Here is a 25,591-nt window from a genome sequence, read left to right on the forward strand (position 1 = left end):
ACGGTCTTTACCAAACTCGACCTGAGGGCGGCATATAACCTGGTAAGGATCAAGGCGGGCGATGAGTGGAAGACCGCGTTTAACACCAGGACCGGTCATTATGAATCCTTGGTTATGCCCTTTGGGTTGTGCAATGCGCCCGCAGTCTTCCAGGAATTCATCAACGATGTTTTCCGTGACCTGTTGCAGCAGTGTGTGGTGGTCTATTTGGATGACATCTTGGTATATTCTGCATCCATGGAGGCCCACATTCTGGATGTCAGACGAGTGTTGCAACGCTTACGAGAGAACAAGCTGTTCGGTAAGCTTGAGAAATGCGAATTTCACCGATCCCAGGTAACCTTCTTAGGTTACATCATTTCCGCTGAGGGGTTCTCCATGGATCCTGAGAAGGTTTCGGCTGTCTTACAGTGGCCCCAGCCCAGTGGGCTTCGTGCCCTGCAGCGCTTTTTGGGCTCGAGGCCATCCGAGCTTTTGAGGCTCTAAAGTCCGCCTTTGTGTCGGCTCCGATTCTGTCGCATCCCAACCCTGGGTTGCCTTTTGTCCTCGAGGTGGACGCGTCTGAGACGGGAGTAGGCGCCCTCCTGTCTCAGCGTAGAACACCAGAGGGTCCTCTGCTTCCTTGTGGGTTTTACTCCCGGAAACTGTCTTCCGCGGAGTGCAACTATCAGATTGGTGACAGGGAGTTATTGGCCATCGTGCAGGCCCTTAAAGAATGGAGGCACTTGCTCGAGGGCTCGGTGGTTCCGGTTCTCATCCTGACGGACCACAAGAATCTGACCTACCTCTCTGAGGCCAAGAGATTGACACCACGTCAGGCCAGATGGGCTCTGTTCTTGTCACGTTTTAATTACGTGGTCTCCTACCTACCCGGCTCCAAGAACATCAGAGCGGATGCCTTATCACGGCAGTACTCCGAGCTGTCCGGGGAGGAGTCGATTCCGACTACGGGCATACCCCCGAATCAGATCCTGGCCGCTATTCGCACCAGCCTGACTTCTCCTCTGGGTGAGCAGATTTTGGCGGCTCAATCTGGTGCTCCCTCTGGGAGACCCAACGGCAGATGTTTTGTGCCTGAGGAGTTGCGCACTCGGTTGTTGCGAACCTACCATAACTCCAAGGCCGCGGGGCACCCTGGAAAGAATCAGCTGTCCTGGGCGGTTTCACGTCTGTTCTGGTGGCCTTCTCTACGTTCCGACATCGCCGCATATGTAGCGGCATGCTCCGTTTGTGCCCAGAGTAAGTCCCCTCGGCACCTTCCGTTGGGCCTTTTGCAACCCATAGCCACCGGGGAGCGTCCATGGTCACACCTGGGGATGGATTTCATTGTGGACCTCCCTGCATCCCGAGGCCATACGGTCATTCTCATGATTGTGGATCGGTTTTCCAAAATGTGCCACTGTGTTCCTCTCAAGAAGTTACCCTCTGCACAAGAGTTGGCCTCGATTTTTGCCAGGGAGGTCTTCCGGTTGCACGGTTTGCCCAAGGAGATTGTGTCGGATCGGGGGAGTCAGTTTGTGTCCAGGTTCTGGCGCGCCTTTTGCTCCCAGTTGGGGATTCATCTCTCTTTCTCCTCGGCCTACCACCCTCAGTCCAATGGGGCCGCAGAACGATCCAATCAGGCCTTGGAGCAATTCCTTCGTTGCTATGTCTCCGATCACCAAGACAATTGGGTTGACCTCCTGCCTTGGGCTGAGTTTGCCAGGAACACGGCGGTGAACTCTTCCTCTGGGACGTCTCCCTTCATGGCCAATTATGGGTTCCAACCTGCCGTGTTACCGGAGGTATTCTCTCCCCAGGATATTCCGGCTGTGGAGGATCACCTTTCCGTCCTACGTGCTTCTTGGGTACAGATCCAGAGGTCCCTTGAGGTCTCTGTGCAGCGCCAGAAACTCCAGGCTGATCGCAGACGAGCGCCCGCTCCTTCCTACCAGGTCGGAGACCGCGTATGGTTGTCCACCCGCAACCTCAACCTTCGAGTGCCCACTCCCAAGCTGGCGCCTCGCTTTGTTGGTCCCTTCCGAGTGCTTCGCAGGGTAAACCCGGTAGCCTATGCCCTTGCGCTTCCTCCTGGCATGCGGATCTCCAACGTGTTTCATGTCTCCCTGTTGAAGCCACTGGTGTGTAATCGTTTCACTTCCTCGATTCCTCGGCCTCGTCCGGTCCAAGTGGGCAATCGTGAGGAGTATGAGGTGAGCAATATCCTGGACTCACGCCTGGTCCGCGGCCGGGTGCAGTTTTTGGTCCATTGGCGTGGTTATGGTCCAGAGGAGCGTTCCTGGGTTCCCTCCGCAGATGTCCATGCTCCCGCTTTGCTCCGAGCCTTCCACGCACGCTTCCCTCAGAAACCGTTCCTTACTCCGCGGAGGAGGGGCCCTTGAGGGGGAGGTACTGTCATGGTCTTACCTCCTTGCTGTTCCCTTCGTTTGACATGTGCTGGCGGCCATCTTGGTTTCTGGGTTTTCTTGTAGCCTCCCACCCTGCGGCTCCTCCTTCCCACTGGGAGGAGCTGGATGCCCAGCTCATATATATAGGAGGTCTGTGGCTTCAGTTCCTTGCTTGGTCCTCCTGTGTTCACATGCTTCCAAGACTGCTGCTGCTTCTGGTTCCTGATCCTGGCCTCGTCTGACTACCCCGTTGGTTCCTGATTCCGGCTTCGTCTGACTACCCCGTTGGTTCCTGATTCCGGCTTCGTCTGACTACCCCGTTGGTTCCTGTTCCTGGCTTCGTCTGACTACCCTTCTGGTTCCTGACCTCTGTCTCCGCAAGACCCTGCTTCGGTTTAGCCATCCGTTCGGACTTTGCTTACGGCTTGCTCTTCAATAAAACCTTCTTATTTTCCACTTATCTCTTGTTGTACGTCTGGTTCATGGTTCCATGACACCGGCTTATTCAGTCGCTCCATACAGCAAGCTGGTTTAAATTTCGCGGGAGTTCCAAAGATCGCAGGAGTTGCCACTCTGTTCTGCAATTTCCTTTGGTGCAGCTTTCGACGATAAGAATAGTTAATCCTTTACTGTAGAAATTTTCTTCTGTATGGCCATACAGTATTATCGGAGGCTTTTCAATGCAGGTACATCACTTGTTTCACCATACGCGTTACGGGTAGATTCACTCTCCCTTCCTCAGTGGCAACTGAGTGCCAAATATCGATTTAAAGTTTTCTTCAATTCAAAGCTCATATCGACTTTAAAAGGATATGCTATAAGAGACTTTTCACATTATCAGGATTCCTGTGGACACTTTATGAACATGTTGCGCTCCCAGTGAATACACCTACAACATTTTCAGTGACATTCAGTTTTCCAAATTGGGATAGAGTGCCAGAAGATAATACCCTCTTCCCAAATCACAGCATATACTTGAAGTTTTTTGGTGTGATATATATTATTGAATTTATCGACACTATTGAGTCATATGAATATAGTGTCGATCATATCTACCATAATATATGTGACTGTAATGTTGTATATTATTGCTACTTATAAATTTTATTACTTGTATTTTATGGGGATTTAATAAATATTTTCTGCACATGTCAATCTGGTTGCCAAGTGTATGAGTGCTCGCTCATTACTCTATTACTATAATTCAAAATGTGTTAATTCATAGTTTTGATGCCTTCAGTGTGAATCTACAATTTTCATAGTCATGAAAATAAAGAAAACTCTATGAATGAGAAGGTGTGTCCAAACTTTTGGTCTGTACTGTACATAAATAAATAAAAAGTATACATATTAGGTATCGCCGCATCCATGACAACCTGGTCTATAAAAATATCACATGATCTAACCTGTCAGATGAATGTTGTAAATAACAAAAAATAAAAACGGTGCCAAAACAGCTATTTCTTGTTCTCTTGCCTCACAAAAAGTGTAATAAAGAGCAACCAAAAATCATATGTACCCTAAACCAGTACCAACAATACTGACACCTTATCCCGTAGTTTCTAAAATGGGGCCACTTTTTGGAGTTTCTACTCTAGGGGTGCATTAGGGGGCTTCAAATGGGACATGGTATAAAAAAAAACAGTCCAGCAAAATCTGCCTTCGAAAAACCGTATGGCACTCCTTTCCTTCTGCGCCCTACTGTGTGCCGGTACAGCTGTTTACGACCATATATGGGGTGTTTCTGTAAACTACAGAGTCAGGGCCATAAATATTGAGTTTTGTTTGGCTGTTAACCCTTGCTTTGTTACTGGGAAAAATGGATTCAAATGGAAAATTTCCCCCAAATTTTAATTCTGAAATGTAATCTCCATTTGCCAAAAACTCTTGTGGAACACCTAAAGGGTTAACGACGTTTGTAAAATCTGTTTTGAATACCTTGAGGGGTGTGGTTTCTTAGATGGGTCGCTTTTATGGAGTTTCTACTCTAGGGTTGCATCAGGGGGGCTTCAAATGGGACATGGTGTCAAAAAAAACTGTCTAGCAAAACCTGCCTTCCAAAAACCGTATGGCATTCCTTTCCTTCTGCGCCCTGCCGTGTGCCCATACAGTAGTTTACGACCACATATGGGGTGTTTCTGTAAACTACAGAATCAGGGCCATAAATATTGAGTTTGGTTTGGCTGTTAACCCTTGCTTTGTAACTGGAAAAAATATATTAAATCTGCCAAAAAAAGGGTTAACAAAGTTTGTAAAATCAGTTTTGAATACCTTGAGGGGTGTGGTTTCTAGAATGGGGTCATTTTTGGGTGGTTTCTATTATGTAAGCCTCGCAAAGTGACTTCAGACCTGAACTGGTCCCTAAAAATTGGGTTTTTGAAAGATTCTGAAAAATTTCAAGATTTGCTTCTAAACTTTTAAGCCTTGTAACATCCCTAAAAAATAAAATATAATTCCCAAAATGATCTAAACATGAAGTATCTCAGAATGGCCTGGATAAGTCAAAGTGTTTTAAAGTTATCAGCACTAAAGTTACACTGGTCAGATTTTCAAAAAATGGCCAAGTCTGTAAGGTGAAACCGAGTCCTTAAGGCAGGCATGTCCAAACTGCGGCCCTCCAGCTGTTGCAAAACTACAACTCCCAGCATGCCCTAATAGCTGTAAGCTATCCAGGCATGCTGGGAGTTGTAGTTTTGCAACAGCTGGAGGGCCGCACTTTGGACATGCCTGCCTTAAGGGGTTAAAGGGGGGTTTGGAGAAAGTGAGATCTGCACACCCGTTTTAAACTCTGGTGCTCATAGAGTACTGTAGTGAATGTATATCTCAAAATGATCTATGGCACACCAAAGATTTGTCTTGCAAACTGGTGCTTTAATACATCTTGTATATCTTTACATAATCAATTGTCATCCAGATATAGAGACTACATAAGTAGCCATATAAAAAGTCCCGTTTTGGTCAAAACTGACCTTTTTCAAGGGATCTGTGGCCAGTGCATAAGAGAGGCAGTCTGGATGAATTGTACAGTGCTGCAGAATATGTTGGCACTATATAAATAAATATTATTATTAAAAATTAATAAGAATGTGGCATCTCACCAGCTCTGAAATTCTTTTCTGTTCCACTCAAACTTGTGGTCTGGGTGTCTGAAGCGTGGATTTTCAGACAGTAAGACATTAAACTCGACATTTGGAGTGCTGATCACTGCAGCATTAGGAGCCATAAAACCGAACAGTACATCCTGGAATTCTTCAAGGACATCAGATTCCAGGTGTTCGATCCTTCATAGGGATACATAAATGAAAGTTACTTTTGCAGATGATAAAACAGTAGAACCACAATAGGAAATATTACCAGTTGAGGAGGAAAGCTGAAGTATTGCTTAACTTTTTATAGCAAAGACCTATAAAGTTTAACACCTATGCTGTATTTCACTAACAGATATGTCTTCAATGACTAAGCCAGGAGCTAAAGAAATTTAAATGCCCAGGCTGCCTACTACAGATTATGTATGCAGTTTATACAATAGCACCGCTAAAGAAGTAAAAGCAAACACAATGCAACAGTACTCTGCAAACAATATATAGACTACATTTACTATATAAAATGAATAGGAGATACTTAGTAAATATATTTTGATCAAAATTATTTGTGCCCATCCACCACAACAAGGTGACCTCAATCTGGATGGGAACTTACTCTATAAAGTCTCTAGTTCTCTGCCCTCGGCCTTTTATTTCATTCTGCTTAATGCTACCTTTCTCTGCGCCAGCAAGAATCTGAATTCAGGGGGAGCAGCAATGGTGAACTAAGAGGCCGGAAGGCACAGAGAGAGGTATGAAATAGTTTCAATCAAAATATATTTGCTAAGTATCTGCTATTCATTTTATATAGTGCTTATAGTCTATATATTTTATGTTTGCAGAGTGCTTTTGGATTGTGTTTACTTTTACTTTTGTAGTTTCAGCCATGACAACGTGCACCTGCACATTTACTTTAATTTACAGGATTTTCTTACTAGCTTTTGTCTTTTGTCATATGCATTTGGAAGTGTGGCTGTCTCCATTTTGTTCATGCACTCCTTTCCACAGGCTGTTTTTTATTAGTTAAGTATATAAAACTGTAGTCTGCTCTCCTGAATTCAGAGACCTGCTAGCACAGAGAGAGGTAACAAATGAAGCAGACACAGTATACATGTGGAGACTGCTCACCCTGAAGTAAGTCATAGAGTAGGTTCCCAACCAGATTTAGGTCACCTTGTTGTGGTGGGTGGGCAAAAATGATTTAGAACAAAGTGCGTTTGTTAGGTACCTCATAATAATTTTATATAGTAAATCTAGTATTAGTCCATATATAGTCTAGATTTGCAGACTGCTGTTACATTGTGTTTGCTTTTACTTTTTTTTTGTCTCAGCCATGGCAAACGCACACATGTACATTTACTTCATTTTGCAAGATACTGACTAACTTTTGTCTTTGCAGTACCACTACAGATTACCATAAAATGTGCAGTCTCTATAGTCAGAGTAGCTGAGCATATATGGGAATCTGAATCTTGTAGTAGTGTATCTACAACCAGATACTCTCTTGACCTATGACCTGCCCCATGAAACCCAATCTCAGGATTGCATATGATAATAATAATAATGATGATAATGATAAATTCCCCCCGCGTCTTTCTCAGTTTAATACAGAACATGGAATCCGTAAGTTAAACAATTTCCTATAGGACTATCACAAATCCACCTCAAGTCTCTGCTACATTAAAGCTGAATGTATAGTAAAATATAGAATAGTTATCCAAACAAATACAGCATGGACCAACTCTCTGTCTCCTGATATGCACCACCTTATGGAGTAACATGGATAATACAAATTCAGTACTGAAGAGAAGGAGCCTACATGACATAGATGCTGACATCTATGAACTCTAATACTGTTTGAATGCATGCATGGCTCATCTCTGTCATAACTATTCTGATCAGGACTGTGTTCTCAGCAATTACAGTGCATTCAGAAAGTCTTTAGACCTTTTTCCTTTTTTCACATTTTGTTATGACACGGCCTTGTGCTAAAATAAAAAGGAGATTTTTGTATAACTTACCAGTAAAATCCCTTTCTCGCTCTTCATTGGGGGACACAGGAACCGTGGGTATAGCTATGTCCTTTAGGAGGCGTTGACACTAGTAAAAGCTGTTAGCTCCTCCCCGTGCAGCTATACCCCCTCCAGCCTGGAGAGAGAGCTTCAGTTTGTATACAAGCAATAGGAGAAGCAAGCCAACCAAAGAAAAAAACATGGAACCCCAACCATGCCAAAAGACCCAACGGGGTTCTAACCAGCAACAGCTACAACTGTGGTCGAACAACAATACTGGGTGGGTGCTGTGTCCCCCAATGAAGAGCGAGAAAGAGATTTTACTGGTAAGTTTTACAAAAAACTCCTTTTCTCGCCCATATTCATTGGGGGACACAGGAACCGTGGGATGTCCAAAAGCAGTCCATGGAAGCAAGCGTCCCTGCAGACATCTAAGAACTGTCTCCTGCAAGACCATGCTGGCAAGGCCAACGTCCAATAACGTGACTCCCTTCCGTAGGGTGTGAAGGGGAGAAACAGGGAAGGAAAGACAATTTCTTTATAGATATGGAAGTCAGAGACCACCTTCGGGAGAAGAAGGAATGGGCCGGAGAACTGCCTTATGCTTGTGAAGAACCAGGAAGGGTTTTCTGCAAGAGAGTGCCCCCAACTCGGACGCCCGTCTGATGGATGTCATAGCCACAAGAAAGACTAACTTCTAGGACAGGAGCCGGAGTGAGATCTCCCGCAAGGGCTCAAAGGGAGAAGACTGGAACGCTGAGAGAACTATATTCAGATCCCAAGGCGGCAACCACGGTACGGAGGAACTGTATGTGCCACTCACTGAAGGAAGGTGTCCATCCATGGGCACCAGGGAAACCAGCCCCAGGATAGAAGCGCCAACACCTGACCCATCAGGAAACTAAGGCTAAACCAGGTCCAACCCTGATTGTAAAAAGGATAGGACCGCTGGGAGAGAAAAAACGCAGTGAGGGGATGTCCAGGTCCTAATAGATCCTGGGCGATGCAGGCTTCCTGGCCTGAATCATAGTGCGAATGACGTCTGCCGAAAACCCTCTCCACGTCAGAATGGCAGTTTCAATCGCCACGCCATCAACCAAAGACTCTAAATGCTGATGTAAGACCAGACCCTGTGGAGAAGGTCGTCTCTGAGTGGCAGTGACCAAGGGAAGTCTCCTGGAAGGAGAACGAGGTCGACACACCACGCGCGACGGGGCTAATCCGGAGCGACTAGGATTCATCAGAATGCCCTCCATCTTGATCTTCCGTAGAAACCTGGGTAGGAGGGGAAGGGGAAAAAACAAGTAAGGAGGGAGAACTTCTGCCAAGGAGATATCAGGGCGTCCACGCCGCATGCTTCCGGAACTCTTGCTCGGGAGAGAAAGGTGGGAGTATTTGTGTAGATACCGTTAGCAAACCCGGACCAATGATGAAGTCCCTGTAGAAGGAGGGATGTGGAGGGCACCACAGCCCACCAGTCGGGACTGGAGCGTGTCTGGAAATGGAAGGCCACCAACGAATACCCCGTGCAAATGCAGATGAGGAAAGGTAGTAACGTGGGAACTACCAAGGCATGCGGGGTGGCTATGAACCATGAGCCAGAGGAGGAAAAAGACCGGAGAAGAATAGGCTAGGTCTAAGTCCATTCCCCGACTGAGACCGGCGCTATACATAGTAGCCAATGCAAAAACACCACCTGAGGAGGAAGCCAGGCAAGGGTAGTCACACTGTATTGCTAGCCCCATACCCCAGCAGAGGAGGGGGCCACCGGCAGAGACCACCAAATTCAGTGCTAGAAGAGTCCACCACCTGAAGAATGAGCTGCAGAAGAACCAAAGTATGTAGTGGTAACGCAAATACCACTCCCACAGTAGTAGCCAGCGCTTTCCTGTGAGAGCAGAACTGAGGGGGAGGTCTGAGACTATCCGTAGAAGCCACGTACCATACTGCCCGAGTTAAGTAGAGCTAACTTCAAAAACTCTACCTGGAAGGGGGATGTCCCACTGCAGCGACTACGAACTCAAGCATTACCGAAAAAGCTGCACCTGTGAAGAGTGCCAGCATAACCACTTCCCCAAGAAGGAGGAGTGGTGGATAGTGAATAAAGAGTCAGTGAAACACTCGACTCGCTCGAACGTACTCACCAGTATGTGCAATGGTGCACGCACTACGCATTGATGCGGACAAATATCATGACCGACAGGAATGGTGGACGCCCGTGGAGATGGGGGTCTCTGGGACACATAAGCTAGGCAACCCCCTGGAAAGACAGCTGAGCATGTCCAAAACCGCCCCAAAAGAAGGAAGGAATAGCCACCGTATCCACTGGCGGCACCAGTATACCAGAAGAATAAGAGTACCGACTGTTGCGACACGGCCCCATGTGAAAGCGAAGGCACCTAGAGCCGTGGAGTAGTTGAGTTGCAACATCCCAAGATGTTTAGTTATTCCCCACTAGTGGATCACTTGCGGAAGGGGTTAATGCAACAGGAAGCACGGTGAAGTGCAACACTCCGCCTATGTAAAGGGATAGCGCGACAGTCGGGGCCGTATGCAATGGTAGTGCAATTACTCAACCTATGGAAGGTGGAATGCATACGGCAAGTACTTAAGCCAGTGGTAGGTAAAATACTCCACCTATGAAGGGGGGTCAATGCCCACGGCGGGAACTAGTGCATATGGCGAGTCCTGTACCCCGTGGGAGTGCAAATATTGCAGGGGGTAATGCCTACAGCACACAATGTAACCAGAGATCATGTTATCGCGCCACCTATGGAAGGGGCTGATGCATACGGCAGGTACTGAACCCAGTGGAGATGCAATTCCACCACCTACAGAAGGGGGAATGTATACGCCCGGCACTGAAACCAGTGTACCGGTACTTAGTCCACCTATGGCAGGGGACAATGTATAAGCAGTGCTCCAGACAAAAAAAAAATACCTAGTAGCCATTGGCTCCTGAACTGAAAAATGTAGTCGCCAAATCAAATTTTTAGTCGCCAAATCGAAAACGAATCAAAATTCTGGTATCGTGACAACGCTACGCCGATCAGATCGGCGTAGGGTTGTTTTGATACCAAAATTTTGATTTGCTTTCGTCACCATAAAAAAGTATTGAGGTCCTCAATACCGCGCAAAAAAAAATCTGTGTGCATTTCGCATTTTATGAAACGTTCGGCCCATAATTGAACAGTCCTATCCTATTTTTTTGGGTGACAAGGTGGCTAAAAAATGGCGAATGCTCATCGCATAGGAGATATTTTTTTATAATTTAATAGTTTGGACAGCGCTATGTAATATGTTTATTTATTTATTGTTTATATATTTTATATGTAAAATTGGGAATGGGGGGATTTAAACTTAATATTTTAGGGTACTTTCACATTAGCGTTTTTCTTTTCCGGCATTGAGTTCCGTCCTAGGGGCTCTATACCAGAAAAGAACTGATCAGGCATATCCCCATGCATTCTGAATGGAGAGCGATCCGTTCAGGATGCATCAGGATGTCTTCAGTTCAGTCATTTTGACTGATCAGGCAAAAGACTCCGGCGAAAAAAAATGAAGATTTTGCCTGAATGCCGGATCCAGCATTTTTCCCCATAGGAATGTATTAGTGCCAGATCTGGCATTCAAAATACCGGAATGCACCCGCACTAAATCTGGACCCATTCACTTCTATGGGACTGTGCACATGAGCGGTGATTTTCACACATCACTTGTGCGTTGCGTGAAAATTGCAGCATGCTCTATGTTGTGCGTTTTTCACGCAACGCAGGCCCCATAGAAGTTAATGGGGCTGCGTGAAAATCGCAAGCAAGTGCGGATGCGGTGCGATTTTCACGCAATACATTGGTGGCGCAGTGCACCCCCCAATATAATAAACATTGGTGGCGCAGTGCGCCCCCCCCAACATAATAAACATTGGTGGCGCAGTGTGCCCCCCCTTCAATATAATAAACATTTGTGGAGCAGTGGGCAGTGCCAATGAGGGTTAAAAAATAAAAAAATAATTAACTCACCTCCTCCAATTGATCGTCTCCTGTTCTTTCTTCAGGACCTGTCAAAGGACCTGTGGTTACATCACTGTGCTCATCACATGATACATCACCATGGTAATGGACCATGTGATGAGCTCAGTGACGTCACCACAGGTCCTGAAGAAAGAACAGGAGACCGGCAGCTACGAGATCAACTGGAGGAGGTGAGATAATTTTTGTATTATTTATTAACCCTCATTGACACTTCCCACTGAGCCACCAATGTTTCTTATACTGGGGTGTTGGGGGGGGCTGGGGGGGCGCACTGTGCCACCAATGTTTCTTATACAAATACAGGAGGCGGGTGCCGGAATCAAATAGCCGGCACCCGACCTTTGTGACAGGGAGCTGCGATCAGCCGCAGTTAATCCCTCAGGTACCGCACCTGAAGGGTTAACTCAACTGCAGCTGATTGCAGCTCCCTGTCACAAAGGTCGGGTGCCGGCTATTTGATTCCAGCACCCGCCTCCTGTATTTGTATTACAGGTCAGTTTTCTTCATTGGTGGCTGGCGCAGTGGCCACTGCCCCTCCCCTCCTCCTCCAGTCTCTTCTTATTGGCAGAGGCAGCAGCACAGGGGGGAGGGAGAGACTCCTTCTCCACTGCGCTGCTGAGAAGAACATCGGCGGCGGGGGATTCAACTGCAGAGCTGCGGCGGCGGGTCTATTCGCAAATAGCGACAAGACTAAAAAGTCTTGTCGCCATTTGTAAATTCTAAGTCGCATTGGCGACCATTTTGGTCGCCATGTGGATGGGGTATAGCTGCCAGGGGAGGAGCTAACAGCTTTTACTAGTGTCAACGCCTCCTAGAGGACATAGCTATACCCACGGTTCCTGTGTCCCCCAATGAATATGGGCGAGAAATAAAAATCTAGTTTTTCCCCATCAATCTGCACAAACCGATAATGACAAACAGAATTCACATCCTTTGGTATGATCCAGAGTGCGCTGGACCTCAGACTGGGAAGAAAGGCAATGACCCTAAGCACCCAGCCAAGACAGAAGTGGCTTAGAGACAAAACTTTGTTAAATGTGCTTGAATCCCCAAAGCCAAAGCTTGTAGCAACATACCCAATAATACAAGGGGCTGTAATCACTGCCAAAGGGGCTTCAACTGAGTACTGGGCAAGGGGTCTGAAAATGTATCTCAGTGCAAGATTTTAGTTTTTACTTTTTAAAAGATTATCAAAGATTTCGAGCATTCTGTTTTCACTTTGTCAGTATGGGATTCTGAACGCAGAATGATGGGGAAAAAATAGATTTTTTTTATTTTAGCGCAAGGCCACAACATAACAAAATATGAAGAAAGTGAAAGAGTTGAAGACTTTCCGAATGCACTGTATATTCACCCTTGCTAATACAGAACACATTGGACCATGCATACTGTCTTCACTTTCATGTTTGTTCGTACTTACAGCTCAATGCAAGTTATCAGATCAAAACCAAGCAGAGCAGGGTCCTTCTCAGACACAGATCCATGATACAACGTCACAGTCAATGGCCTTTCCAGAGGCTCCAGGTAATGGATTGGGAGAGGAGTTAAGGTGTACCTAATGATAAAAGCTAATGTTAATGGTAACCACTCATTGCTGTTTATCCAAATGTCACCCTTTGCCCTTAAAAACGAGATTTTTGTATAACTTACCAGTAAAATCTCTTTCTCGCTCTTTCCTTGGGGGACACAGAAGACCTTGGGGTATAGCTCATCTCCATAGGAGGCGTGACACTAAGTGAGAACTGTTAAGCCCCTCCTCCACAGCTATACCCTCAGCCTGGAGAGAGAGACTGCCAGTTGCGTGTCCAAGTAGTGAGAAAAAGTGGAACCAACAAGCCAACTACCCAACGGGTAAACAAACTCAGAAACCGTGTAGAGAAAAACAAAGAATGGGTGGGTGCTGTGTCCCCCAAGGAAAGAGCGAGAAAGAGATTTTACTGGTAAGTTATACAAAAATCTCGTTTTCTCGCCCAATTTCCTTGGGGGACACAGAAGACCTTGGGACGTTCAATAGCAGTCCAAGAGGGGAGGGACCACAGCACCAAGGCAAGGCACCCGAAGGCATCAAGAAACTGCAGCCTGCAGACCAGGCGGCCCAAGGCAGCATACGCCGAAGCCCCAGTGCGCACCCTGTAGAACTCGGTAAGGTGTGCAAGGAAGACCAGTGACCGCCTTGCACAAATGCATGGCCGAAGCCTTATGCCTCCGGCCCAGGAGGCACCGACCGCTCTGGTGAAATGAACGGTGACACCAAAAGCAGAACCCTGCCCTTGGTGCGGTAACCACAGCAATAGACACTCAGAGAGCGAAGGAAAGCCACCCTGGAGGCCGTCAACCCTTTGCGCAGACATCCTGGAAACACAAGAGACCGAACGCCGACAAGAGTCGGAGATCTCCAAGGAACAACTGCAAACCCAAACAATCTCCAAGCGGTGAAGCGCCCATTCCCGGAGACGGGAAGGGGATGACCAAAGCCCCGTAGATAAGAAGGCAGATACCACCCTCAGAAGGAAGGGACGGGATGGAGAAACAGCCCTGTCCTGGAAAAGGACAGAAGGCACAGAACACGAAGGGCCACCCATCAGACATGATGGCAACAGAAAACACAACTGTACAGGACAGAAGGAGTAGGGAGAACTTCTACAACGGCACCAAGGGAAAGAGTGGAGCGCCAAGAGCTCAGTGTGTAGTTCCCAGGGCGGTACCAGGGAACGGTACAGAGGAACCAAAGAGCCACTCTGTGGAAGAAGGTCATGACAGGCCCAGGAGGGCCAGAAAACGCTGCAAGGGGAAGGACAGCGCCGACACTTGACACTTCAAGTAACAGAGTCCCAGTCCCAGGGCAGGCCGGACTAGAGAAAGACAGAACCAAGGGAGAGAAAAGCAGAGTGGGGGAATGCCCCGCTCACCACAAAACCCAGGCAAGAACCCCAAGTCCGACAACCGAACCCGGACGAAGCACAGTCGGGAGCGAACACTAGCGCGCTCGCAGGAATCGCCTGGCAAGCGGGAGAAAACCCAATGTGATCAGGCGCAGACCAGTAACATGGCCCAAGGGTCGGAAAAAAACTGTCTCGTCGGCCCCCGAACAACATAGTCCCGTATCCAACCGGAGTGGGGGAGCAGAGGGACAGACTAAAGAAACTGGAAGGGTCCGCCCAGCAGCCGGCAGATGCCAGGACAAGACAGGCCAAAGACCAAGTCGATGTAGCCACCACAGGAAGGAGTTCTACAGTCCTGGTGAGGGAGATCAAAGGACAATCGTGACCGAAGGGTAGTCCTCCCAAGTTACCGAAAAGGTAAGTCCAGCAGGACCATATGCCCAGAATGGAAAGGCAATCTGCACCCAGCGGGAGGACAGAACGCAATAGGCCCGGCAAACAGGCACACAGCCAGTACTGCCAGCGAAAACGAGGGAGACGGTACGAGACCACAAGTAACGCCGGAACCATCCAAGCGAACAACCATGCTCACCCCCGAGGGGGAGGGGGCAATGACGAAACAGCCTCTGAGGCCTGGCTGGTGCAGAAGCCACCTCGGAGTGACAAACTCAGAGAGGAAGCCAAAAAAAACGAGCCGGCGAGGAAAAGCAGTCGAGACAGAGGCCGGCATAACACCCTCCAAACCGAAAGGAGGAATGGCAAACAGGGAAGCCACAGGACAGTTCAAAAGCCGAATACCTGCTACTCTGTGAGACGACCTGCACATCGCCTCGCAGAAGGCGAATACCCTGAAGAACCCAAAATGGAGGTCCCTCAGACCTGGATAGACGAGCACCCAAGAGAAGTTGGGTGACCTACCCGAGAGGAGCGGTCTGTTCCTGGTAGCAGATCAGACTGAAGTGCAGAAGGCGCCAAAGACAACACTCTCGACCCCGACGGCTTGCGCGGGGAAGACATGTCACGGGAGGACGAACGGGTACGCATCAAGGGACCCCGAACACTCCCCAGGTGGAAGGGCCAATGAACATGGCTGGTGCAGTCACAACGGGACCACACCAGAGAATGAGTGCCACCCAGCTCGGTGCAGTAGCGAGCCAGCAGAGCCCGTCTACATATATACAAGGTATACAGCGGTGAATACATTGGGCATTCAATTGTTGTGTGTTGGACAGCACCTTAGGCTCATACAGGTGGACAGAATGACCTCTTCAGAAAAGAGTGCAAAGCTAGCGACAAGCAGCCTCACCCCAAGAGAAAAAAGTATGTCGCAGGAGGAAGGGAGGCATACGTACTAGCAAACCGCAGGCAGCGAGAAGGCCAACCCACCCCCGGGAGGAGAAGGCAAACACGGCCCAAACAACGCACAGAGCGCACAGCCACAGCATCCCACAGTATCCATGGAAGTGCAAAGTGCAACCCGAAAGGGAGTCATGCACAAGGCTAGTACAGGAGGCATGCTATGGAACGCAAGCAGTCCGCCCAGAAAAGGGGAGAGAAAGGCACCTGGCAAACTCTGCAGACGGCAAGAGTGCAAAGGCCCGCACCAAAAGGACCTAGTGAAGGGGGAAGGGCATGCACAGGATTATCCTAGCATTAAATGATTGTGCAATAATCCACCTAACACCGAATTTTGTGAGAGTGCAACGAGTAGTTCGCCAATGAAAGGGGAACGTCCAGTACAGCATATAGAAGGACAGCCGTGAATCTCATGAGCGCGCAAATTACCGCCCATGGAATGAGAAGTGGTCATGCCCAAGGCCAGCACCGTTTCCAAAGGGAGTGCAAGCAGCGCACCCATGTTTAGAGGGCCATGCTCCTGGCCAGCAACGTATTCGGTGAGGGTGCAATGAACCGCACACGGCAGCATCGCATCCCAGGAGAGCGCGAGCACCCCGCCACGGATGGGGCCATGCACATGGCCAGCAACGTACTGGCGCAAGAACAAACACCGTCAGTGAAGGTGCATGCATGTCGCCTGAGGAGAGGAGGCATGCCCACGCCGGCAGCAAAGCCAGCGAGAGTGCGGTACACCGCCCAAGGAAGGGGGGGCCATGCATACGGCTGGCAGCGGATCCGGTGAGAGTCCAAGCACCCCGCCATGGAAGGGGGTCAAGCACGTGGCCAGCAACTTACCGCGAGAGAACAAACCCAGCCAGGAAGAGTATGTATGCCGCCTGAGAGAAGGAGGCATGCTCAAGGCCGGCAGCGAAACCAATGAGAGTGCAGCCTACCGCTTATGGAAGGGAGACATGCACAAGGCCGGCAGCGAATCCAGTGAGAGTGCAGCGTTCCGCTTATGGAAGGGGGACGTGCACATGGCCGGCAGTGAATCCAGTGAGTGCAGTGTTCCGCATATGGAAGGGGGACGTGCACATGTTTCATACCCATGGCCGACAGCGAACCCAGTGAGAGTGCAGCGTACCGCCATAGAAGGGGGTTACACACATGGCCGGCAGGAATCCAGTGAGAGTGCCGCGCTCCTCAAGGAGGGGGGTCGTGCACATGGCCAGCACCGTATCCGGTGAGAGCGCAATTATTCTGCCCCAGAAGGGGGTCATGCACCTGTCCGGCATTAAATCCAGTGAGAGTGCAGCGTTCCGCCTATGGAAGTGGGGCGAGCACATGGTCAGCACCGATCCGGTGAATGTAGCACTCCGCCTAAAGAAGGGGGTCATGCACATGGCCAGCCTGTAACTGGAGAGGCGACGTTCTGCCTATAGACGGGGCGCCTACCTCTGGTCAGCGTCGTATCCCGGGAGATGGCAAGGGTTCGCCTAGAAGGGGAACATGTAGCTGGCCAGAACTGCAGCCGAGGAGCGCAACATGCCGCCCACGGAAGGGGGGCATAGCGTGCGGCCAGCACTACTGCATCAGGCTGCAGCGTCCTGCGCAGCCATTCCGTTATTTATTAACTTTATTTATTTTATTTTTATTTATTTCTCTTTTTTTTTTTTTTTTTTAAAACAGCCACTCTGAGGCAAAAATGGGGCCACCCTACAGGGGCACTGTCTCGTACAGGCCTACTAGGAAGCCCAGAACAGAGAGGGTGTCCTCTAGATGGGAGCAGGCCCCTGGAGATGGCCGGTACCCAACAGGTTAACAAACATCCGGCCTAGGGGCGGCGCTGCGAACCCCTGGGGGCGGGGGACCTCCAGGCGGGAAGAATTCGCGCCGCGAGAAGTTCCCGCCCCCTCCAACCGAGGCTGGAAGTTTGCGGCCTAGTAGGCCGTGAAGCCGGGGCCTAGATTTTTGCGGCGCCCAGCCGACCGCGAGTACCGGCGGTCGGCCGGGACCGGGAGGAGCCGGCTGACGCATGTACTAACGGCCGCGGGTGCCCACCCCGCGGGCCGGCAGAGACAAACGGCCGGATTGCGGCCGAGCAGGCCGAAGCCTGGGTCAAAAGTTCGCGGCACCCGGCCGACCGGAAGCCTCAACAGTCAGCCGGGGCCTGCTGGAGCATCGCGCTCAGTACATGCAGGCCGAGAGGGCCTTGCGTCCGGCAGCTTCTGGAGCCGGCAGCTTCTGGAGCGGGCCCCTGGCCCTAGACACCGGTAAGGAGGGCGGGGGGGACTTGAAGTCCAGCACTGCACCCCCTGCCCTAACGGACCAGGCGTCCGTGGAGGAGGGACAGGGCAGCCAGCGCGGGCCCCCTGTACTGAATCTGCGACCGGTAAGGGGGAGGGCCGGCATAACCCCTGTGTCAGGGGCAGCTAGGAGCGGGTCTCCGGCCCTAAAGCAGAATTCCTCCACAGCAATCCCATGCAATGCCCTATGGAGGGGCAGTGTATAGTCGCCCCGCGGTCACCAGTATGGTGGTGGTGTGGAGCTATATGATTATTGGGCAACAGCTGGATATGAGAGACAGCCCTGGAGCCAGAAAAATGGCTGTTCACCAACGACACCTCAGGGGCCAGCCTAGGTCCAGCAGGGACCAGTATGGGGGTCCAGCACGCAGGAGACCGGGGAGGGAATGAGGGGGAACGTAGGGCTGGAGAAGCCTCTCTTACCACAGCCGTCTTCACCCTCGGTCCGTTCCAGCAGGGTCGCCCCTTCAGCTACTGGCACCGTAGTGGCAGGACGCTGGAAGAGGGATTTGGCGTGGTGGGATGCAGGGGAGCTGGGCTGCCCTGGTCCACCTTGCCTTCTGTGGGGGAGGCAGCAGTGCGGATGACCGGCACTGGCGCAGCTCGACCCCGGGAGAAACAGAGAGGTCTAGTGCGTCTCTGTTGTCCCTGATGTTCTGAAGAAAAAAACAAAAGCAAAAATCAAAAACTAAAAAAAAAAACAAACAGGAGAAAAACAGCCCTGCAGAGCAGGGAGTGTCTTGCCTCCTTGGACACTAAGCAAAAACTGGCAGTCTCTCTCTCCAGGCTGAGGGTATAGCTGTGGAGGAGGGGCTTAACAGTTCTCACTTAGTGTCACGCCTCCTATGGAGATGAGCTATACCCCAAGGTCTTCTGTGTCCCCCAAGGAAATTGGGCGAGAAAGGTGAATTCACCTGATATTTGGGAATACATCCATGTAGTCATGTGGCGGGTAGGCCATTTTCAGACTGATCCACTTTACTTGAAGTGTATAGCATATGTATAGTTTTAGATTTAACACTACCAGCAGGGGGCATGGAGGCTGACATTTTTTAAGGGGCATGTGAATGACACTATTAGGAGAGGGCTTGTGGATGGTATGTTAAAGGGGTTGTCCGGGTTCAGAGCTGAACCCGGACATACCGTTATTTTCACCCCGGCAGAATCCCTGAGCCTAGCATCGGAGCATCTCATGCTCCGATGCGCTCCTGTGCCCTGCGCTAAATCGCGCAGGGCACGGGCTCTTTTGTTTTCAATAACACACTGCCGGGCGGTAACTTCCGCCCGGCAGTGTGTTCGGTGACGTCACCGGCTCTGAGGGGCGGGCTTTAGCTCTGCCCTAGCCATTTTACTGGCTAGGGCAGAGCTAAATCCCGCCCTTCAGTGCCGGTGACGTCACCGGGGTTCCTGGCAGCCCCATGGAGAGCCCCGGTACGTCACTGGATCTCCAAAAAATGCCTTTGCCCTGCGCGATTTAGCACAGAGCAAAGGAGAGCATCGGAGCATGAACTGCTCCGATGCTCATGTCAGGGGGGCTGCCTGGGTGAAAATGGAGGGATGTCCGGGTTCAGCTCTGAACCCGGACAACCCCTTTAAGGGTATGACTACACGTCATATGTCCCCAAGCGGATTTTAAATTTGCATCATCTAAATTTATGCTGCGGATTTCACCATTTGCAATGCAAAGGGTGAATTCTACGACAAAATCTACATGTAAGTCATGGCAAATATTCCTCTACAAAATTCATCCTGGGTGGACATAAATAACCTATCAAGAACAGGTGTGAAAGTATGTAGCTTGTACTGTGATGGGGGTGGCACTTTTTAGGGATCATATATCTAGCTCAGTAAATAGGGGGCACATGACTGCCACTTTTCAGCTGACACATTTGACCCTTTCGGATACCAGAGTTTTTTTTTGTCTTTGCGTTTTCATTTAATTTTTTAAGGTATAACTTTTTTATTTTTCCGTTCACATAGCTGTATTATGGCTTATTTTTTGCAGAACGAGTTGTACTTTCTAATGCCACTATTTATTATGGCATACAATGTACTGGGAAGCGGAAAAAAAATTCCAAATCGTATTGATTTGAAAAAAAAAATATTCCTCCACCGTTTTATGGGTTTTGTTCCCACAAGGTTCAGTTTGCGGCCAAACTGACCCATATCCTTCATTGTCTGGGTCAGTACGATTACAACGATTCCCCATATGTATACATTTTTATGTCTAAATAGTGTCAAAATAAATTTTAACTTCGAGAAAATATTATTTTTTTTTACATCACCATATTCTGACCCCCATAACTTATTAATAGTTATGTCTACTGAGCTGTGTGGGTGCTCATTTTTGGCGGGACAATCTATAATTTTTATTGATACCATTTTGGAGTGTATGTGACTTTTTGATCACATTTTATTAAATTTTTGGGGTAAGAGAAGCAATGAAAAAATGACAAATTGGCCATTTTGACCCTTTTTTCCATTATGCCATTCGCCGTATTGGAAAAATATTTTTATATTTTAATAGTACGGATGTTTTCAGTCGTGGTGATACACATGATGTTTATATTTTTTGTTATTTATGTATTTTTTTATTATTATACGGAAACGGCGGAGATTGAAACTTTTATATTTTTTTTATTTTTTTATGACTTTGAAGCTCGTATGTGAGTGTACTGGCCATAGAAAGGAGTGGAACTTGGGTGTAACAAGAGCAATGGAGACACCCTTTTTGCACCTAAAGGCCTGATTTGCATATTAAGAAAAAGTATCATAACTCGGGAACGGACCCTCGGATCAACAAAAGAAAAAGAATGTTTTAATCACGTGAACCACGACTATGTATGCAAAAAGTTGGCTAGTGATGTTGCTGGTGATAGAATACCTTTAAGGAGTAGAATGGTGGGCAAATAAGGGAGCATGTGAATGACAATATTTAGAGGGGGAATGTGGCAGAAACTTTTATGCGGGGCTATATGGATGGCTAATTTATAGGGGTATGTGTACAGTGCTCAGCTACCTCCTGCAGTCCCAGAGTTTGAAAGGAGGGGCAGTGCACATACTCGACTCTGGCCGACACTTATCACTGCTATTTTGAGAATACTTACCTTTTTCATAAATGTAGAAACATGTTACTTACCCTTTCCTTTTCAATACATCCTCATCAATGTCCACACCAACAAGCTCCTCGATGCAGTCTTGAAACTTCAGCTTGTGCAGAAGTGAGCATTCACTGCATCCCAAATCTGCAACCTGCAGAGTGAAAGATAAAACTATCCTGATTACTGGCTGCTCACCTATTAGCCAGATTCACAAGCAGTTTGCAGCCGTTTTTGATGCAAAAACCAGGAATGGATACCAAATAAAGTTAAAGGGGTTGTGTCACTTCAGAAAATAGCATATATCATGTAAAGAAAGTTAATACAAGCCACTTACTAATGTACTGTTATTATCCATATTGCCTCCTTTGCTAGCTGGATTCATTTTTCCATCAGATTATACACTGCTTGTTTCCATGGTTACGACCACTCTGCAATCCATCAGCGGTGGTCGTGCTTGTACAGTATAGGAAAAAGTGTCGGCCTCTCTGGTGGCCGGGACCGTGGGAACTCACATAGGCTGGTGCTTTTTTCTATTGCAATCAAGCACGACCACCATCGCTACCAATTACCATTAACATGCGCTAACACTCCTAGCAGCGGTGGCGCAGTGTAAGTATGCTTGTTCCATTCAAGTGAATGGAGCAAGTACTTGTAATTACACTGCGCCACCAAGACTTCCGAGACAACACGCAGTGTAATCTTGAGGTTTAGACAAATCTAATAAAGGTGTCTATGTATGAGCTGTGTCTGGTGAAGGAGTAGTGTTGCCCTAACTACACAGAGATGGATCAAGACTGCTGCTCAGTAGAACAGTCAAAGGGCCCACTGCTATATAGTTAGTGCTGTTGTTCTAGCAATTGGTGGAAGTCTCAGTGATCAAAAACCCACCTATCAGAAAAGCATAGCATCCTACAGATATTTCTATTGTCATTACATTCCTTTCATTTGTAGCATTGCTTGTTAATGCTTTTTGCCAATGATAATAATGAAAATAAGGTGGGTTTTTAACAGCCCTATTCAGTAGATCAAGGTTCACAAAAAGTGTTTATTCAGAACTGAAGGCACTCCACCTGTACTCTACAGCCCCATTCTCTCCCATCTGGTTTGCACTTAAATGGGTATTCCAACATTTTTAAGCCTCATGCAAAAAACGGATCCGCCAAAAATACAGATGACATCCATGTGCATTCCGTATTTTGCAGAACGGAACAGCTGGCCCCTAATAGTACAGTCCTATCTTTGTCCGTAATGCGACAATAATAGGACATACGGAAACGGAATGCACGCGGAGTACCTTCCGTTTTTTTTTGCCGACCCATTGAAATGAATGGTTTCGTATATGGTCCGCAAAAAAAAAAACGGAACGGACACTGAATGAAAATACATTTGTGTGCATGAGGCCGTATACTGATACCCTATCCTCAGGACATCAATATTGAGTCCCACACCCTGCATCCCCGGCGATTAGCTGTTTCAGAGGAGCTTCAGTGCCGAAACTACACAGCTCCGTCCAGTGTGCAGTGAACAGGCCTTGTAACTGCAGCTCTGCTTCCGTTCACGTCAATAGCTGATAAGCGAGGGTGCTGGGTGTCGGGCTCCCGCCAATCTGATATTAATGTTCTGTCCTTAATCAATATTAAAATCCTGAAATACCCCTTTAAGGTGCTCATACACACGTACCTACTGATTTTGATAGGACAAACTGACTATCTAATGTGCATAAGGCCTATTGCACACGACCGTATGGCTTTTTCAGTGTTTTGCGGTCCATTTTTCACGGATCTGTTGTTCCATTTTTTGTTTCCGTTTCTGTTCCGTATGGCATATACAGTAATTACATAGAAAAAATTGGGCTGGGCATAACATTTTCAATAGATGGTTCCGCAAAAACGGAACCAATACGGAAGACATACGGATGCATTTACATATGTGTTCAGTTTTTTTTGCGGACCCATTGACTTGAAACGAGCCACGGAACGAGATTTGCGGGCAATAATAGGACATGTTCTATCTTTCAACGTAACAGAAAAACAGAAATACGGAAACGGAATGCATACAGAGTACATTCCTTTTTTTATGCTGACCCATTAAAATGAATGGACCCTATACGGAACGCAAAAAACGGCCAGTAAATAAAAAAAAATGGTCGTGTGCATGAGGCCTCATGCACACGACCGTTGTTTTGGTCCGCATCAGAGCCGCAGTATTTGCGGCTTGGATGTGGACCCATTCACTTCAATGGGGCCGCAAAAGATGCGGACAGCACTCAGTGTGCTGTCCGCATCCGTTGCTCCATTCCGTGGTCCACAAAAAATATATAACCTGTCCTATTCTTGTCCGTTTTGCAGACAAGAATAGGCAGTTATATTAATGGCTGTCCGTGCCATTCTGCAAATTGCGGAACGCATACTGACGCCATCCGAGTTTTGCGGATCCGCAATTTGCGGACCGCAAAACACACAACAGTCGTGTGCATAAGGCCTAAAAGGGTCCCAACTAACCTCTGACAGCAAAGAAATAAAGACAGCTCATGCTCGATTTCAACATACCCGATCTTTTGTTTTTACAGGAGATGAGACTTTTTTCTTTCGTCATTTAAACCATAATAAACAGCTAATAGCCTTACTATATGGAGAACTAGAGCTTTTCTATGCTTAGAAAGCTGATACATATTACTAATGTCTTTATCATATACACTGCCTGTCCAAAAAAAAAGTCGCCACCTGGATTTAACTAAGCAAATAGTTATGAGCCTCCTATTGGATAATTACCTCATGGGCGATTATCTTTCGGCTGGCAATAAGTTATTTAACCCCAACTGATGCAATGAGTTGCTTCTCATTTCTTAAACAACCATGTCGAAAGACACATCTCGTGGTCATGGAAAAGATGTTAGTCTGTTTGAGAAGGGTCAAATCATTGGCATTGCATCAAGCAGAGAAAACATCTAAGGAGATTGCAGAAACTACTAAAATTGGGTTAGGAACTGTCCAACGCATTATTCAAAAAAACTGGAAGGATGGTGGGGACCCATCGTATTCGAGGAAGAAATGTGGCAGCAAAAAAATCCTGAATGATCGTGATCGGCGATCACTTAAACGTTTGGTGAAATCAAATGAAGAAAAACAACAATAGAACTCAGGGCTAGGTTTAATAGTGAAAGTAAGAGCATTTCCACACGCACAATGCGAAGGGAACTCAAGGGATTGGGAATGAACAGCTGTGTAGCTGTAAGAAAACCACTAATCAGTGAGGCATACCAGAAAAAAAGGCTTCAATTTGCTAGGGAGCATAAAGATTGGACTCGGCAGCAATGGAAGAAGGTCATGAGGTCTGATGAGTCCAGATTTACCCTGTTCCAGAGTAATGGGCGCATCAAGGTAAGTAGAGAGGCAGATGAAGTGATGCCCCCATCATGCCTAGTGCCTACTGTACAAGCCTGTGGGGGCAGTGCTATGATCTGGGGTTGCTGCAGTTGGTCAGGTCTAGGTTCAGCAACAGTATGTGCTCCAAGAATGAGGTCAGCTGACTACCTGAACATACTGAATGACCAGGTTATTCCATCAATGGATTTTTTCTTCCCTGATGGCACGGGCATATTCCAAGATGACAATGCCAGGATTCATTGGGCTCAGATTGTGAAAGAGTGGTTCAGGGAGCATGAGACATAATTTTCACACATGGATTGGCCACCACAGAGTCCAGACCTTAACCCCATTGAGAATCTTTGGGATGTGCTGGATAAGGCTTTGCACAGCCGTCAGACTCTACCATCATCAATGCAAGATCTTGGTGAAAAATTAATGCAACACTGGATAGAAATAAATCTTGTAACATTGCAAAAGCTTATCGAAACAATGCCACAGCGAATGCGTGCCGTAATCAAAGCTAAAGGCTTTTTTTTTGTGGCGACTTTTTTTGGGGACAGGCAGTAAATATAATATATAATTATAAAGTATATTGTGTCTGAATAAACCACAAATATGGATTAGCTTTCTGAGCATAACAAACTCTATTCTCAATATAATAAGGGTATAGCTTTTCATTATGGGTTAAAGGAGTTGTCTCACCTCAGACATTGGGGGCATATCGCTAGGATATGCCCCCAGTGTCTGACAGGTGCGGGTCCCACCTATGGGACCTGCACCTATCTTTCGAACGGAGCCCACAAATGCCGGTGGGCGCATGGCACATGCGGGGCTGCCCTCAATTCATTTCTATGGGAGTGCCGAAAATAGCCGAGCGGTGTGCCTGAGAAATGGGAAGTGCACCCTGCGAGCGCAGCCACCCTCCTTTCACTTCTATGGGGCTTAAGAAGCCAGTTCTAGGTGATTTTCGGCACTCCAACAGAAACGAATGGAGGGCAGCTGCACATGCGTGGTGCTTCCTCCGACACTTTGCAGGCTCTGTTCTAGAAATAGGTGCAGGACCAAGAGGTGGGACCCACACCT

At 47.8% G+C, this 25,591-nt stretch overlaps 1 protein-coding gene across 2 annotated transcripts in view; it reads right to left on the reverse strand.

The window, feature by feature from the left end:
• The window catches only part of HENMT1 (HEN methyltransferase 1), a 58,739-nt gene that overhangs the window by 13,089 nt on the left and 20,059 nt on the right, over positions 1–25,591 (reverse strand). For both annotated transcript variants that reach the window (XM_044301335.1, XM_044301334.1), the window contains exons 3-5: positions 21,179–21,291; positions 12,934–13,068; positions 5,486–5,668 (exon numbers count right to left, since the gene is read on the reverse strand). In XM_044301335.1, coding sequence (XP_044157270.1) covers positions 5,486–5,668; positions 12,934–13,068; positions 21,179–21,291 — 431 coding nt within the window. The remainder of the gene's footprint in view (positions 1–5,485; positions 5,669–12,933; positions 13,069–21,178; positions 21,292–25,591) is intronic.

Source organism: Bufo gargarizans, chromosome 7, assembly GCF_014858855.1.
Source record: "Bufo gargarizans isolate SCDJY-AF-19 chromosome 7, ASM1485885v1, whole genome shotgun sequence".
Taxonomy (NCBI): Eukaryota; Metazoa; Chordata; class Amphibia; order Anura; family Bufonidae; genus Bufo; species Bufo gargarizans.